Raw genomic sequence first — 18,276 nt, forward strand, 5'->3', positions numbered from 1 at the left:
TGCCCCCTCACTCCCGTCGCTCACCCTTAAGGCAGAAGAGGGAAGAAAGGAGTGAGCGGCTGGTGGGTGGGTGGGTGGATTGGCTCGGTTCAGCTCGGTGGCAGAGATGAGTGTGTGGTACGGTTGCCAAATTTCTAATCGCACAAAACTGAACTCCCTTGCTCCACCCCTGCCCCGCCCCTTCCCTGAAGTCCCGCCCCTCTCACTCCATCCCCCCTCCCTCCGTCGCTTGTTCTCCCCCACCCTCCCTCACTTTCACCGGGCTAGGGCCAAGGGTTGGGGTGCAGGAGGGAGTGAGGGCTCTGGATGGGGGTGCAGGATCTGGGGTGGGGACAGAAATGAGGGGTTCAGGGTGAAAGAGGGGGCTCTAGGCTGGGGGAGGGGGTTGTGGTGCAGTAGGGGGTGAGGGCTCCAGCTGGGGGTGCAGGAGTGGGCTCCGGGCTGGGGATGAGGGGTTTGGGGTGCAAGAGTGGGCTCCAGGCTGAGTGGCTCGGAGTGTGGGGGTGCGTGTGTGGGGTGCGGGTTCCGGCCGAGCAGCACTTATCTCAGATGGCTCCTGGAAGTGGCTGGCATGTCTGGCTCCTAGGCAGAGGGGCCACAGCACTCTGTGTGCTGCCAGCACCTGCAGGCATCACCCCCGCAGCTCCCATTGGCCGCGGTTCCCGGCCAATGGGAGCTGCAGAGCCAGCACTTGGGGTGGGAGCAGTGCACGGAGCCCCCGTAGCCACCCCTGTGCCTAGGAGCCAGACATGCCTGCTGCTTCCGGGAGCTGCTCGGAGCCAGGACAAGCAGAGAGCCTGCCTTAGCCCGACTGTGCCGCCAACTGGACTTTTAGTGGCCTGGTCATCAGTGCTGATCGGAGCCAGCAGGGTCCCTTTTAGAAAACCAGATGCCTGGCAACCCTAGCAGGCAGAGGTGGAAAGAGGTGGAGTAGGAGTGGGGCCTTGGATGGGGCGGGTGTAGAATACGGGCAGGGCCTCAGGGGGAGGAGGTTGCCAAGTGGGGGTGGGGCCTTGGGGTGGAGCAGGGCCACAGTACGGGCGCCGGTGGTCCCTCCCCCCACACTTCTAGGGTGCTCCTGGTGCTCCCACCCAGCCTCCCCAAACACAAGAGTCACACGCTGCCTATGCACGACAAACAGGTAATTACTTATTTTTAAAGGATCTTCCTTAAAGGCTTACCTCAAAAATCACCGAAACTAAATGGGAGTTCTTACACTGGCTTCATCAGGTTTTGCATTAGGGCCTAAAACCACCCACATATAGTCCCAGTACTTAATATTTATATTTTTACCTTCCTTTTCCAAACCAGTTGCCAATGCAGGTAACAACACTGGGCCAGCCAGTGGTTTGCACCAATCCATTAGCTATCTGAAATCATATTTCAAAAAACATTTTATGAATATGAAAATTCTTACACAAAATGTCATGTTAAGTGCTTCCTTAGAAGATCCTAAATTGCATAAAAACAAGCCTACATTATCATTAATATTAGATTAATATTTTTTTCCAAACACCATTATTCAGCAAAAATAAAGTAAGACTTTATACGTACAGCACTTTGTATCCAAGGATTTCAAAACTTTTTATAGGGCAAACCTCCACAAATTGTCATCTCAGGCTTGCCAAAGATCATACGGAATCTGACAGTGCTAAGGGCTCTTAACTCTCACTGCTATAACCACTTCATAATATTTTCACCTGAATATGAGTTTAGGGAAATGTATGGGTGCAAATAAATGCTAAAAAGACAAAGCCTTATGAAAGAATGTAGAACCTAGAATTTAAAAGGAATAAAAGAAAAGATTTGTCCCTTCAGTGTATACATTTCATATTTACTAAATTCAGACTGAGGTATGAAGTTCTTTAATAACCTGTTTAAGGCTGGGATTTTCGAAGGCTACTAAGGGAGTTAGGTACCTGACTCCCATCAATGGGGCACCTTACTGTCTTAGGCTCCCTCGAAGATTCCATCCTAAAATCCCAAATTACTAATCCCATGAGGATAACATAATAGTTCACATTTACAATATACATTTTTAAAAACAAAATAAAATGTAGTCAGGCAAACTGTTGTACTTTACCTATCAAACACAGCGTTAATGACTCTGGGTGGGATGTCCAAAAGCATCTAGGGGTATGCCTGCACTTCAAGCTGGAGGCATAATTCCCAGCTCAAGGAGACATACCCAGGCTAGCTCCGATCAAGCTAACCAAGCTAGCATGCTAAAAATAAACAGTACCTGTTGCAGCTCAAGCAGCGGGAGGAGCAAGACACCTCGATTACGTATGTGTCGGGGACCACAACTATGTACTCTAAGTGTAGCAGTGGTAGTGAGAGTGATGGGAGGGGCTAACTGCCTTGAGTTCGTGTCTTTGGTCTCAGACTGGTACCTACTTCAGGGCAGCTAGCCTCTTTTACAACTTGCCCTGCCACAGTTACAGTTAATTTTTAGCATGCTAGTTCTCATCAAGCTAGCATGGGTATGTCTCCTTGAGCTGAGAATTACATCTCCCGCTTGAAGTGCAAGCATACCCTAAATGATTTAGGAGCACAAGCCCATTGCCTTTCACTTAAGGCCTCATCTAAAGTCCATTGATGTCAATGCAAAGTCTTTCCATTGATTTCAATGGGCTTTGGATCAGACCCACAGGATTTCTGAGAATTCCACTCCATGGGTTTCTGTTGCAACAGCTGGCGATATCTTGAACACTTTTCACCAGTGCAGGAAACTGCTCAGAGAAAGACAGTATCCTACACTCAGGTCTTAGCAGACAGGTAAAAGTAAATGCATTTGTTCTCAAAGGTATATTATTTCTCACTTTTAGGTTTACACATGTTAATGATCTGGGATTTTAAACAGTTCATGTTTTTTTAAAAAAAAATTCATTTAAAACGTGTCTTTATTTTTAAAGCTATGTATTTCTTGAGATGCTATGGCAAGCACTCTTGTATTCCATTCTAGTTTGAATGCAATTCAGTCTTGTATCTAGCCATGTAACCACTAAATGCTACTCACATCTGAAAACAAAAATAAATAAATGTGGAAAGCCAACGAACCTAGGGAAACAAACAGTATGCTTACCTGAGCTATCATGTAGAACCACAGGTTATGTATATTACAGAAATAGCCCAACCCAAACATTGCCGTGAAGAGTCCACTGGCAAGCATTCCAGCTGTTAGGTAATACCGGATAGGCAGTCGCTCTCCTATTATACCACTGAGAATGTACAGGGGTAAAGAAAAAAAAGCATTTAAAAGAAACATGAAACATTTCATACACCAAACTTTCATAGCGCATAAAGAGTATGTTTAAATTCTGGATCTATTAGGGTTCCCCCTCCAAGTTTCAACAGAAATTGTAACTAAAGATTGAGCAATTAAATAATAAATATTTGGTTCATTACATAACAAGTGCTGATATTGGAATCATAAATTGAATGGTTCTACTGTGGGCATAATGGGAATTACTTTCCACGTGATTCTTCATGTCGGGTGTATCTGCACAGCAGCGGGGAGGTGTAATTCCCAGCTCATGCAGATATACATGTGCTAGCCCTGCCTGAGCTAGTGCACTAAAAACAGAAGCACAGCCATGGCAGTGCAGGCTGTGTCTTGGGCTTGCTGCCAGAATACAATCCTATCCAAGATCCTAGCATGTACTCAGGTGGCTAACATATGTCATCACCCATACCACCACAGACACACTGCTGTTTTTAATCATGATAGCTTGAGTGTGTATGTCTACCAGATCTGGGAATTAAACCACCCAGCTGCTATTTAGACATATTCATTGATGTATATGGGCTAGACTGTCCCCTGTGATACATTTCTGTTCAAGGGAGTAAGAATCTTTCCTATGAATTTCTATAAGGGTTTCAGGTTAGGCACGTTTTTCCACAGTGACTAACTCAGGGCTTGGCATGTGTGAGACAATCCAAGTTTCTCCTTCTTCAGTGATCATTCATCAGAAGCTTCCCAAAAGGGAAGAATAACAGATTAGAAGCAGTGCAGCCTTCTGAATCAATAATTCAAGATGTATGAAAAAAAGTCTAAAGGAATTACCTCAAATACATTCCAACTGCATAAGCACACAGAAATGAGTAATCCAGGGCTCCCAGTAATTGCTTGTAATTGTTCTTGTCTAAGAATACATTTTCAAAACAAATCAGTGGAATAAGTTTATCAATAGCTTTCAAACCCTTACTATATATTTCATGTACAGGTCTTGGAAATCTTTAAAAAACCAAGAACCCCCACCCCCAAATAGGCATTTTTAGTTTTAAGTGAATTTTCTAGCGGGGAGAAAAAAAAAAAAAGGAGAATGCCAGTTTCTTGACACTTTGCATTCTACTTAACCAAATAATGCTATATTTTCTGTTTTCATCTACTACATATTAGAAAAATATTGTTCGAAGCATTCTTAATCTCCCCTTACCCAATTCATATAAAATACAACATTTGGAAATGGAAAACACAAATTTATTAGCAAACTAGATTGTATTTTCAAGCTTCTAAGAAAACAAAGTTCACAAAAGTCTAAAAAAAAAAAAATTAATATTCCCTAAAAGGAAAATATACTTTTCAAATATGTCAGGTCCTAACTGCAAAGATGGCGGAAACAGATTGCCAGATGGATTTTTAAAAAGACTAACTACTTTAAAAAAAAAGTTAGAAGGATGTTGTGCTTTGTCCTTTAATGCTAGAAAATAAATATTTCTGTAATTTCCCCCCCTCCTTTACAATGTTATCTCTGATCCTGTAATCAGACCTGCTTGTGTGGGCCCTTGCAGCCCATATGTCCCTAAACCGCTGACTGCCAGAAGCTGGAACTGGATTACAGCGGATGGATCACTCAATAATCGTTCTGTTCATTCCCTCTGAAGCATCTGGCATTGGCCCCAGTCAAAATTCAGGCTACTGGGCTAGATGGACCATTGGTCTGACCCAGTATGGCCATTCTTAGGAGCCCACTAGAATCAATGGGGCTCTCTGTGTGCCAAGAGGCCATCCATGCAGATACAAATCTCAGGATCAGGGCCATTATTTTGACATATTGGATGAAAAGGAGTAAGGTTAGACACATGGTAATAAAAATGTTCGTTGTTGCTCGACCAGTGATGGGAGAATAACTATTGATTGAAAATTTTCAGCTAAAAAAACGGTGTTGGATTTATGCACAAAGTCTATGAACTGCACACAGGCTTGGTTCAGCAAGGGACTAAAACGCATGCCAAACTTCAAGCATCTGAGAAGCTCCACCAATTTCAACAGGACAATTCATAGGTTTAAAGTTGCCACATGAACAGATTTTGCTAAATAGGGGTCACAGTTGATCATGCACAAGAGGAGGCAGCTGTTTGAAAAATTAGGACTCGTCAGAGTTCCTGCTTTTCCTTCCCCATTTTGAGCACTCCTTGGGCCTCAAATTAGTCATGGCTACAGACTGACTTCATAAAGAAACAAGCCAAAAAGGTCATGAAAACAACATTGGTGTTCAAGATCATGTAATTTCCCCCAATTTTCAGCTTTTAAATTAATTATTTGTAGAAACCTGTTGAATATAACACCGTACTCAACAGGAACTTTTAATCAGTGGCTTCTGAAAGGAAAAAAGTTTAAGGTGTTTTTACCCCCTCAGGACCTAGTCTATCAAAGTTACACACATACCCTTTTAGGCCCCAATCATGCACTGACCTCCATGTGTGCAGACCCTACACCCACACAGAGCCCTTCAGTGGAGCTTCACCCAAGCACAGAGCGTGACAGAATAAGACATGTCTGGATCTCATTATGAATTCTGGTTTGTACCATGTGTGGAACACTAGTCTGCACTCTGTCCAGGAGCAAGAAAAGGAGGACTTGGGGCACCTTAGAATTTATTTGAGCATAAGCCATCGTGAGCTGTAGCTCACGAAAGCTCATGCTCAAATCAATTGGTTAGTCTCTAAGGTGCCCCAAGTCCTCCTTTTCTTTTTGCGAATACAGACTAACACGGCTGCTACTCTGAAACCTGTCCAGGAACAGACATTTGTACTACATTTCCAACAGCTACCCAGCCCTGGAAAGGTATTTGACATTTCACTGAAGGATCATCACACTGACAGCAATCCAGGGCTATCAACTTTGAATGATTCTCAACTGCTGGACCATCCCATGGAAGAATGGGGACCATCCCTTTCTACACAGGGGACGGCCACGATGTGTGTGTGTGTGGGTGGGAAGTATGCCTGGTGGATCTGGAGATTCTCAGCCTAAGTCTGCATTTACAACACTACTGCAGCTGTAGCTTTTCTGTGCAGACACTTACTACAACGACTGAAGGGGTTCTCCCATCACTGTAGTAAATCTACCTCCCCAAGAGATGGTAGCTAGGTCAACAGAAGAATTCTTCCATTGGCCTAGCGCTATCTACATGGGGACATAGGCCAGCTTAACCATGTTGCTCAGAGGTATGGATTTTTCACATAGCGATGTAGCTAGGTCAATCTAATTCTCTAGCGTGGACCAGCCCTCAGTTTGAGTACGTGGTGTGACAGATGTTGCAACCTCATCCAGTATACAGTACATCCTACTGTAGTAATTTTATGAATGGTTTTTACATCACGCTAGGCCAGGGATTGTAGGCAACTTCAGTGGGGAAGAGTTACCACCGGCTCCTCCAGGAACTAAAAGCAGTAGGAGGGTGATGGAGGCAAATCACTCAGGCTGTAAACACCTCCAGAGAAGTGCCACCCTCTGGGGAGCTTTGCATACACTCCCTGGCCCACAGTGATACATAAACCATTCTTAAACTTCATACAATATGGTCCCCAACTAGCTTGCAGGTGGTTGCAAGATCAAAGGGACAATATGCAGGTACAGTTTCCCTGAAACTGTGACACATGGCACACAAGCAGAGGACCTATTTAAGAGCCGTGTAAGGAGAATTTAAAGGAGAACTCTGCTCAGACTGAAATGCTGATGAACCATTGACTCAAAAGAAGGAGTGAGCACAGACTAGAGGAGAGTGCGTTTCAGGACTGTCGTCATTTGCAAAGCTCTGTAGTGCTTTATCAGTAAAGTCACTGTGGAAGAAATTCTTCTGGTGAACTGTGCTCCTTGCTTATCTGCCACATTTTCCCCAAAAAGGTTAAACTAGGAACCCCAGAGTGCTCATGGGCTAGGTGGAACTCTGAGTGTGTGTAAGCAATGGGGTTGGGGAGACCGGTGAGCAGGGTCTCAAACACTGGTTTTCAGGGTCTAAGATGGCTAGATGGCAGCACCCCACTTCCTAAGGAAGGGTATGTGCTCAGCAGTATGCCCTAGAGTCCCAGAGCTACAAATGTACAGTGGGTTACCAGGCCACTTGGTAACACAGGGGTCTACCGACACATAGCTCAGGGTGCAGGATCACAGCCTTAGTTAGTAATAATTGAACAGGTGGGCTATCAAGTTACTAGGATCTTCTGTTCTACTGACATTCCCTGTTTATGATCAGATGCTGAACATGAGATGTCAAGCACTTATTCAAAATCTCAATTATTATATTCAAATTATTATGGTATTAACTTGTAAATAAGCAAAACATAGCCTTTTAATTACAATTTAATTTTCTACATGAGCATATTTTCTTTGTTTTGAAGGTGCCAGCATTTCTGGAATGTGCCTGGTACCAATGAATAGTTTATAGAGCTGGTTAGAATTCCATGGGAAATTCTGACATTTCAAAATTTGTTTTTGTTCCAAATTGGAAACATTGATTTTTTTCCACTGACTGGAAATTCTGGAAGCATTGAATTGTTTTGTTTCAATAGTATCAGGACCACATAAAATGTAAATGTTAAAATGAAATGAAGTGAGAAAGTCAAAATGATCAGTTTTGGCACATTTCCATAACAAACATATATGGAATCACCACATTCCCATGAAACATTTAGATTTGACAATTTTGCATTTTCTAACTGAAATTTGTTCCATCAAAGTTTAAGACCAGCTCTAATAGTTTAGATTTCAGCAGCTGAACTCATAATTTATTTGGAAAAGAAGTTATTGTAAGAGACTTGCCATTTAAATCTTCATTTCATTTGGGACACTCACGACATATTAGCCAGGTTAAATTAAAAACAAAACATGCACCTCCTACCCGTTTTTCCATAGGAAGAATCCCTGTGATAAGTAACAAGGTACAACAATTGTATAAATATCATTATTACAAAATTAGCATGCAAACGAACTCACCAAATGGCTCCCAACCACACTGAGACTCATTAGAAAATTTTTTAGCAGGCTGAATCGGGATGGCATATTCTTTGTAGGAGCTGAGTTCAACTTCATTTGGAAGAGCACAGTGCTTATGTAGTTCTCCCTAATGTAGAAAGAGAAAGAGAATCTGACAATATAAAACTCACTCAATACAGAATCCTGCTATACACAATAGAGAAGCAAATTTAACAAATCTAGCTATTTATGGGCCCAAACCAAAGCCCATTTAAGTCAATGGTATGTCTATCCTTTTTAATTTGCAGTGCTGTTATAGCTGTGTTGGTGCCACGATATTAGAAAGACAAGGTGGGTGAGGTAACTTTTTTTTTACTGAACCAACTTCTGTTGGTGAGACAAGCTTTAGAGCCACACACGGCTCTTCGGGTTGGTCCAATAAAAGATATTATCTCACCCATCTCATCTCTCTAACATCCATTGTAATGACTTTGGATCAGTCCCTATATGTGAAATACCCTTCACCACATGTTATAGTGACAGTGCTTTTCATACTGAGAGATCCCCAAACACTCGGCCTGATGAACCACTGTTACGCTGCAGTTTTGTGTCACTGTGAACGCTAAAGGATCCCTAAAAAGTTTGGCTGGGAGTTACACTGGTATAAGATTGGAGTAACACAATCCTACACCTCTTAGAAGTCAATGGAATTTTTGCCATTGGCTTCGCTGGGAGCAGGACTCAAGACTGGGCTCCAAAATTGACAAAAACTACAGTCCCAGTCTTGCAAACAATTATGTACCTGCTTAACTTTAAGTACCGTGAATAGTCCTATTAAAGTCAGTGTGCACAGCGTTAAGCATGTGTGTCAATCTTTGCAGCACCAGTGGCAATATATTGTATTTCATCCCATATAATGCAGCACAGCCAAATTTAGGACAGGGATAGAAGAGAAAAAACACACCCTATTGAAACTGCAAGGGAAATTTAGGTAGGCAAAATGTAATTACCAGGATTGACACAGCAGAGTTCAACACCCCTATTCTCACTACAAGTGCTATGGGAACTTTGATGATCAGAAATAGGCAAGGACTTGGATTTTAGATTTCATGGGAATGATGGCATCTCCAACAGCACACTACAGAACATGCTGGGGAAATGGCCCAGTTCGCCCAGCAGCTCCCACAGAAGTCAACAAGCATACTTCAGTGGTACATGATACCATACATATCAAACAGAAGCAGAATACCTTCCCCACAAGAAGAAGTGATCTGTTCACAATGTTCACAATATATAAAGGGGTAATGGTATATTTTTCTAAAAATGCTCCTATGCAAGTGATGTTCTCAGCCACACAGGTGTAAATTTGGAATAGCTCCATTAATTTCAGTGAAGTTACTCTGGATTTACACTGCTGTGAATAAGAGCAGAATTTGTCCTTATGTCATAGGAGAACATTGCAATGCCCTTTCCTTCAACACATTTTTTTAATTTTATTTTTCAGTTTGTATCTTAAACATTTCTCCTCATCCCCAAGCACACAGCTACTTGCACATATCAATGCTGCAAGCTGATGTGCATGAGCAGACTTCTAGGTGTGTGAAGAGTCCCATTGACATAACCAGGACTCCATACACATGTAGGAATCTGCGCGTACAGATCACGTTGCAGGAGTGGAGCCCATGAGTTAGCGTATCATTACACCCAAAAGGAAAATATATGGACACTGCAGAAACAGACTTCGGAAGGATCAGTACTAAAAAAAGAGGAGGAAAAAAACCACCACCAAGTCTAAAAATAAAAATAGAAAATATAGTTTGACACATCAAGCTGCAGGAAACTTCAAAGGAGATACAGGGAGGAAGGGATTTAGTTTATTAGTTTTTAATTAGATCAAGTAACTGCTTACTCTGCTTAAGGCCAAGCTATCAACAGGAAGATCTAACACTGATTTCCAGAGTAGTATGGATGGGAATTTCACACTTGAGAACTATACTCTTAAAAAAAAAATACTATTTTATAACCCCAACCAAATATAATCTTAAGTAAGATAACATGCTTTTCATATGGACGATCCCAATCTATAGAGATCAGGGAAACAATACTAAAGTCAGTTTTACCCCTTGGGTAAATAGGTTCTTAGAGGGAATGAAATCAAAAGGTTAATGAAACACTTGACAATTTGAAATGTAAACAAAGAAACCATATCTAAGCAATTTGCATTCTGATAACAACTCCAATGCTATTTATTTACTGTATGGAGCAAGGCTTTAATATGAACAGGCTATTAAGCAATAAAGTTAAAAATATACATGAGAAATAACTTCAGGTTAATGTACGGCCAATCTGTGCTAAAAGTCTAAAGTTAAAATGAAACAGATTATATTCCTCTGACATCACTGCACTAGCTCATGCATGGTACTGCACAAGAACCAAAATCGTCTTGAAGATCTAATCCACATAGTTTACTTAGTCTCGACTGATTCCTCAGCTCTGAGCAACTCTTCTACGATTTCAAGCCTTGATCCCGCAAACAGTTACACATGTACTTAGCTTAACTCACGTGAGGGCCTAAAACCAGAAATATGTGCAGTATTCTAGGTGTGGTCTCACCAAAAATGTATAGCATGGGACTGTGCTACGACAACTGTAATTATCGGCACTTGTTTTCACAGCATTGTGGGTTAAACTTTAACACTGTCTTTGAAAAAAAAAAAAAAAACCACACACACAAAAGTATACTGCCCCGTTTGACAAAATTAGGAGGCTATTTAAACAAAATGATTCATTGTTGCTTACCTTCACTATACTAATAGGTTTCCTTGACAAGTGGAAACTAGCATATAGCAAAAAGGTAAGAACAAAAATGAAGGCCCTGCACCTGTAACAAAAGAAAAATCAGTATTTATTTTAATATTTCTAAGTGATTTCATTCACTAGATTTATATTTACCACCATCTTACGTAAAACAAAATATTTTGAAGTATTCTTCACATTTTTTTCCACTTCACATCATAAACCCTTCAAGCTAAAGAGACTCTAAATTAACTAACTACTGTGTATTGGGGTATAAATTTTAGCAGTTTCAATAGTTTCTATATTTAAGCCAGCATCAGAGCAAAACATCATTTTTGCACCTGTGACACCTTTACCCCCCGAGATTCACAAATGAGAGTGTGTGGGACAGAGCACATGGTGCTGGCTCTTCTCTCTTTCCAGTTGCTAATGCATATTAAAAGAGAAACAAAAGAAAAATAAACAAGGTTATTTATTTTCCTATTATTGCTTTTCCACGTAAGCAACTGTAGTTGCCAAAGGGATGTGATCTGATTGGAAATGTGATAGGTGTGTTCCTATGACAATGAGAGGTGAGCCATCCCAGAAAAAAAAGTTTGAGAATGCTTGCCTTTACACTGATGGCTTCATTCACATCTACTTTATAACCATTAGTGCATTTTTTTAAATGGAGAAGAATAGTTTGAAAGATTTGTTGTACTTTAGTAGATTCTCTTCCAACTTTGCTTACCAATACCTGTTAAGTATATGGTCTGATAGATTATACAATGCTACATGCTGTATGTCTTCAGCACAGCATCCTACATAAAATCCAGTTGTCTGTCTGCATATATAAGCAAAAGCGTGAACAAATATAATGTATCAATTTAAATCTCCAATAGACCTGCAAGTAGCCACAGCACTCTGTAAAAGCCATATACTTGGTATTGTGCCAAAACACATGGCCAACATGCCTCCTGCTGCAAAAACCACCACAGGATCCTAAGTGACCACAAGGGGGCAGGACTTCAGTTTTGGGTGTTGTCTAATGGATGGTATCTCCAGAAATACAGTAGACCCTAATGCTATTCTAAGGCATCGGTCAAGTACTGACTGAGAGGCAAACATACAAGTTACTGAATTGCTAACACATCCTCCAGCACAAGCAATTTCCTGGATTTTCTTGGAGGCCTCTTATCCAAGAATTGACAATGTTTAGCCCTGCTTAGCTTGTAAAACCGGCACAGAAGACTCCGCAAGTAAGGCTACCCAAACACACCATCTGGGTTTTGGTATCATAACTTACATTGGGTGTTCAATGTTATGCCCATTGCTGAAGATTTCATTTAATAAACAATAAAACTGCAATGACTCTTGCCTTGCAGCTCTGTTAGATGAAGCGTATGATAAAAATCGATCAAATGGGAAGTACTGATTTCTTTCCTTTGTTACAGTAAATAAGTGATTTCAAGATAAGAGTGGCAAATTATCTCTCTCCCTCTTGAAAGCATGAAAAGAGCTGACAAGACCAAAACAGAATTAAAAAGTTGTCAAAAGACTTCCAGATTTTAGTTTCCAAGAACAGACAAATATAGTTACTTATTTTATAGTAGCACCAACCAAGATCAAGGTCCTATTGTGCTAGGCACTGTTACAAATAAAATGATGATATGACCCAGGAGAAGAAAGAAGATCTGGGTCCAGGATAAACAGATTGATTTTTTTCGACAGAGATAAACCAAGCAACTCAAAATAAAGGCTGTGATTCACCTCCCCAAGCACATAATATGTGAAGTAGAACAGGAGACGTGTTTATTCTCTAGCTTACAAAATTAATGGTGATGGAAATGTATTCCAGCCCCCCCAGATCACTCTGTATTAGCGTCAAATCTCCTGATTCAAAAATCTTTAGCAATGCTCTTCATTATGCAATTAAATCAACATTTCCTTACCAAAGACTTGTTTTATATTCCAAGAAATAAAAAGTTAGAGAAACTGAGTCAATGGAACAATCTTTCACAGAAAACATCTGATATTGTCCGAGAGCGATGTCTGTAAGATATCCTTGAAAACTTACCACTGATCGCTTGTAAATAAAACGATGAAGCGAACTCCAGGGGGAAGTTGAGCCATTTACTTCACTGCCAGGATCTGGGTTTTAGGTGACAAAATGCTATATTTGGAAAAGGATTGTCCTGGATTCAGGCTTTTTATCAAAGATGCTCTGAATGTCGTGTACTTGCACTTTTCAGAATGGTTCTGAAGAGATGTCACACTAAGCAGATCTCCTTTTAGGTCTCCTCTTTGATATTTTCTGTCACTTTGAATGGTCAGCTCTTCACTCAACTGGTTTTTTTTTTTAAAAAAAAAAAAAACACCACCAAAGCAGTGTTGAAAAGTTAGCATTTTAATTATAGTTTTAATCAGTGGTTCCCTCTTTCAGTAATGTAAATATACTACTGCAACTTTATAGACATCAAAAATTTGGAGAAATAGCTTAAACCACTTAAAAATTACAAATTTGAAAGGCTGCCTTTCTTACTTGTTGGTACCAAGCCTAAATACAATTTTTCTTTAAGACGTCAGTACAGATAAAAGACTTCATTGAGGACGTGATCTAAAGGCCACTGAAGTCAATGGATAGAACCCATTGATTTCATTGGATTTTGCTTCTGGTCCCAAGAGACTGGAAGTGGGCAATTCCCTACCAGGAAAAGATGTATTCTAAAAACACCAAAAGCACTCAAATTTCTGATGCCATAGGGAACTTACCAATTCCTGGCCCAACACAGTTGCTTTAGACCCTCTTCTCTAATAGGAAAAGGCGCACATTTCAGGTATTGCATGGTGCACTATTCATGCTGCTATTTGGCATGTTTGGCCGAGGCTGATAAGTAATAAGACTGAGACTGACCTCCCTAGACAAGCAAAAGAACGTAAGCTAAAGAAAAATCTTATTTTAAAGTACTCACTATTGCTAATAACTAGGACTTGTCTTAGGATAGGATTGTTAGATGTCACATGGCAGCCAGAGGCACTGATTTGTGAGCTTAATTCCTTTAATCTTTATTCTCCTGTATTAGCACAAATAAGAACTGTGCTTTTGCTCTTCCAACAGCAGACAGTATTTAACACAATAATGGTTGTATCAAAGCTGACCTTTCTAAATCTAACCTAACTCTACCTATATTTTAGATGTTTTGTTTTTATGCCTTTGGGATGGAGAAATCTCATCACTTCTGGAATAATTACACCTCTCACCATGAATTCACCATTAGCTTGCCATATGTTTTTCTTGTTGCTCTGCACTTGCTCCCTTAGCTTCTCATGCTGACCCTGGTTTAACTTTTCCTTTCTTCATGAGTGAAGTTCACACGTGCTATGGACAGCCTGCTCAAGGCCCCCTCCCGCCACATAATTTACACCCTGTACAGAGGGTTCTGCTGCTGAAACAGTCACACAGGAATGCCCACACACCTCCTATATATATTTCCATACTAGTCCCACATAAGTTGGTACGAAGGCCACAACGGGGCTCCAGCAGAAATTTGTGCCTCATACAACTGGTGCAGAAGGCTGAAATAATAGCTGCATGAAAAGTGCAGCACAGCACCCTGACACTGGTTTGTGGGGAATGATTTCACCTTCTTATCCACCACCCACAGAAAGCCCCAAAACTCTGTTTTTATGAGCAGAGCTCAGCTTAAGTTCTCAGTAAAAAAAATTGCAATTGTTTATCATCCCATCCATCCAGCCACCCGACAGTTCACCAGATGTCTGAAGTGGTTTAAGAAAGAAAATGAAAATCTGTGACTCTTGTGACAAGAGTGACAAAGATGTAGCCATAGCAACAACAGTTATATTCATTCTATGGCAGCATGAAGTATTAATATTAAGTTAATTTGTGGAAGGGACAGTAGTACGTTACAAAGGCAATGGCAACTATAATAGGTAACTTACTGATGAATCATTTTCTTTTTTTTATTAAAGTGTAAATATACAAATCAGGAAAAAAAACCCACCTTTTAACTTGTTTCCAAGTCTTTTGTTTTCAGTAACACTAAGGACCTAATTTTCTAACATAAAAGAAGCAACTGAATAGCAGGAAAGGGGCACCTCAAGCATGGTAGACAAATGCAGGGCTGACCCTAGACCAAACGGCACCCCAGGCAAGGAATGTCTTAGGTGCCCCCTGCTCCATTTGTTAAACTTCTGAATACCTTATTTTTTTATTGCATTTGTAGCCTATTTCATGACTTTGATGCATGATTTCCATGAATGATTTAACCCGGTCATATAAGACAATAAGTTTGCATGCTAGGATCTGTAAATCTGCGAGCCCGGTGCCTTCCCAAGCCCAGCACCCCAGGCAGTCGCCTGGATCACCTGCTCCTAAATCCGGCCTTGGATAAATTAATATTTTATCATCTCCTCATTCTATTACAGCATTGTGGAAGGCATGCTATAATTAACTTTAAAATGGTACTTGCATTCTAAGGGCTAGATTGTGCCTTTAGGCAAAGCACTGAGCTAGGGTTGTGCATACACTGCATCATCTCCAGAGGCACTGTGCATTACAGTCACCTGAGGCATAATTCCCCACCCTGCTTCCTCCTTGCTCTGTGAAAGTATAGTAATTTGCAGCTGGCAGCAAATTGCAATAACCCTCAAAGCTGGCCTAAGCTGTGCTGCCCAGTGCATTGGGGGATTGGAGAGAAGGCTCTGCCCACTCCCACCTACTCTGGGAGAAATAGAGTAAGCAGGTATGCAGCACCCACTTACCTCTGCATGCTTGGGCCCAAGGTCCCAATAGACCATGCAGAGATGTAAGTAGTTTTCACTCCCTGAATCAAACACAAAGTCCAAAACCTAGCCCTAAACTGCTATTTTCATTAGTTTATAAACTCTTTTAATAAACAAATGAGGCATATTGGCACCCAGGATGCTTTGTTTTAACTCATAAGGCATTTCAAAACAAAAACACAAAACAAACAAAAAACCTAAAAAACAAAACCTTCTGGAATAGCAACATAGCTTGTATTGGTCTGTGATGACCAGTAAAGCTGAAATGTTGCATTGATGACAACTTCCCAGTCTCCCAAAGCGTCAACATGATGAATCAACAACACTGGTATTTAAATATGAATAGTCATTATTGGCTGCATAATGATTACTCCTAGAGCATTTTGACAACAGAGGAAAGAGAAAATCTAAGTTTCTCTTTTTTAACAGGTGGTGGAACTTCCTGGTCTTTATGAAAACTTTCCAGGATGTAGGTTTCACATTCAACACCACCTAGAGCAGAGTTTATCTCTGAGTTTTGTCATCGCTTTAGTGTTGCTTGTCCGAGACACTGTGCCTTAAATTATATAAACACACGCACACCCCATTACTGTCTTCCCTTTTCAAGACAAATACAGGTTTCTTGCAAAACAATCTGTTGTATAAATGGTGCCTATAAACAAAAAGAAAAGGAGGACTTGTGGCACCTTAGAGGCTAACCAATTTATTTGAGCATAAGCTTTTGTGAGCTACAGCTCACTTCATCGGAGCTGTAGCTCACGAAAGCTTATGCTCAAATAAATTGGTTAGTCTCTAAGGTGCCACAAGTACTCCTTTTCTTTTTGCGAATACAGACTAACACGGTTGTTACTCTGAAACCTGTCATGGTGCCTATAAGTTTACCTCATACTGTGGTTATCAGTAATGTCTCTGAGGAAACTTCCTGTCTGGGACCTGCAGCTAGTAGATTCTTACCACTCTTTCAACCCACACGAGGAAAAAAAACAACCACCACCAACAGAATTTATTTCTGAACACACCACTAGCTTCCATCACATTTCAAGCACTTCCAGAAGTCCAGACATTCAACTGACTGTCACCTTGGGAAAAGGAAGCAGGAACGATGATTCACCCTCAACCCCATCCCTAGGGGAAATGAGGATGTCAGCCGAGGGAAGACGTTCTGTTTCACCCCTACAGATTAGTCCCCTTACCCCAAAACGTACCCGTGCGAACAGTCTAGTCTCACCGAAGCCAGGGCAACTACTCATGCAAGAGCGTGCCGGACTGGGATCACCTTGTGTACAGCCTCTTCCACGCAAACTGTGTATCTTCAAAAGGCTTTACGGAGCGAAGCAGCGGTAGAGTTAATAAGTAAGACGGGGAGGGGGAGATGCAGGTGCCGGCAAAAGAGGGCAACCAGAAATAAAGACCCCTCTCTGTCTGGAAAATTAGCACAAAGCTGTAACTCTTGGCCCGTGCCACTCACACCCTCCCTGTCACGCATAGGTGGAAATCATTATTCCCAGGCGGCGGCAGCATGTGCATCTCCCTAACCAGCATCACTCCCCCCCCTCCAGCTAACCCCCTCCCAGAGCCCGAGACCCCCCCCCCCCTGTTCCCAGCTTAGGCACAGACCGACCCTAGAACAAGAGTCTACCAGAAAATCGCGCCTGGAGATCAGCTTGCAGTGCACTGCCTCCGCGCAGCCCTGGCTGCTGTTTCCTTGCTGCTCGGATACTTCCTGCTTCAGCCGAGCTGCAGGCGTGGCTCCCTCTGGTTTCATTCATGCTCAGCCGGCCCCAGCTTTCCGTGCGCTGGAGGAGAACCTGTTCGCCGGGCGCGCCTCCCCGCAGCTCGGCCCTCTGGTGGGGAAGACGCAAGCGGCGCCGCGTGCCCAGGGCCGAGAGGGGAAGCCACGGGACGCGGGAAACACAGCTCCCGCCGGTCATACGGTTACCCTGCCCCGCGTATCACCCAGCAGCGCTTCGGCCTTAACCCACGCGTGCAGCGTGCTGGGGACCCTGAGGCATTTCATTCCAAAACGTCCATTACAGCTGCGTTTCCGTTGTTACAAATAATTGCTGTCGGGCCACCAGTTTGGGCACAAATTTTAGGTTGTGTAAACACCGCCCTACCTGAAATGCTCTCTCGATGAAAACCCACGAGTTCCAGGGAACAGAAAACACGTCCCCCCCCCCGGCTTGTTCGATACACAATTGCAGCACCCTCGTGCTACGTGCAGTGGAATCTGAAAGCAAAACTGACCAGAAACACGAGTGAAAGCGATTGGTGTGTTTTTATTGGCCAAGCCAGGAGAGGCAACCAAATATAAAATGATGGAAAGTCGGGTTCTGCGCCAGAAATGAGTCCCACCTGAGTGGGACCTTAGTTATATTTCTAAACTTTTGTTTTAATCAACAAAAGGTACTATTTGTAAGGGTTGGGGTTTTTTTTGTTTTTTGTTTTGTAAATAACATGAGTTTTAACCTGACACTTTTAATTTGTGCATTCAGGCT

The 18,276-nt window shown here is 41.9% G+C and overlaps 1 protein-coding gene across 2 annotated transcripts in view; it reads right to left on the minus strand.

The window, feature by feature from the left end:
• The window catches only part of SLC37A1 (solute carrier family 37 member 1), a 60,474-nt gene extending 42,477 nt beyond the window's left edge, over positions 1 to 17,997 (minus strand). For both annotated transcript variants that reach the window (XM_077818131.1, XM_077818129.1), the window contains exons 1-7: positions 17,896 to 17,997; positions 13,053 to 13,321; positions 11,000 to 11,081; positions 8,222 to 8,348; positions 4,067 to 4,145; positions 3,086 to 3,221; positions 1,294 to 1,370 (exon numbers count right to left, since the gene is read on the minus strand). In XM_077818131.1, coding sequence (XP_077674257.1) covers positions 1,294 to 1,370; positions 3,086 to 3,221; positions 4,067 to 4,145; positions 8,222 to 8,348; positions 11,000 to 11,081; positions 13,053 to 13,108 — 557 coding nt within the window. In that variant the 5' untranslated portion in view covers positions 13,109 to 13,321; positions 17,896 to 17,997. The remainder of the gene's footprint in view (positions 1 to 1,293; positions 1,371 to 3,085; positions 3,222 to 4,066; positions 4,146 to 8,221; positions 8,349 to 10,999; positions 11,082 to 13,052; positions 13,322 to 17,895) is intronic.
• Between the last annotated feature and the right edge of the window lie 279 nt (positions 17,998 to 18,276).

The sequence above is a fragment of the Eretmochelys imbricata genome, chromosome 1 (assembly GCF_965152235.1).
Source record: "Eretmochelys imbricata isolate rEreImb1 chromosome 1, rEreImb1.hap1, whole genome shotgun sequence".
Classification (NCBI taxonomy): domain Eukaryota; kingdom Metazoa; phylum Chordata; order Testudines; family Cheloniidae; genus Eretmochelys; species Eretmochelys imbricata.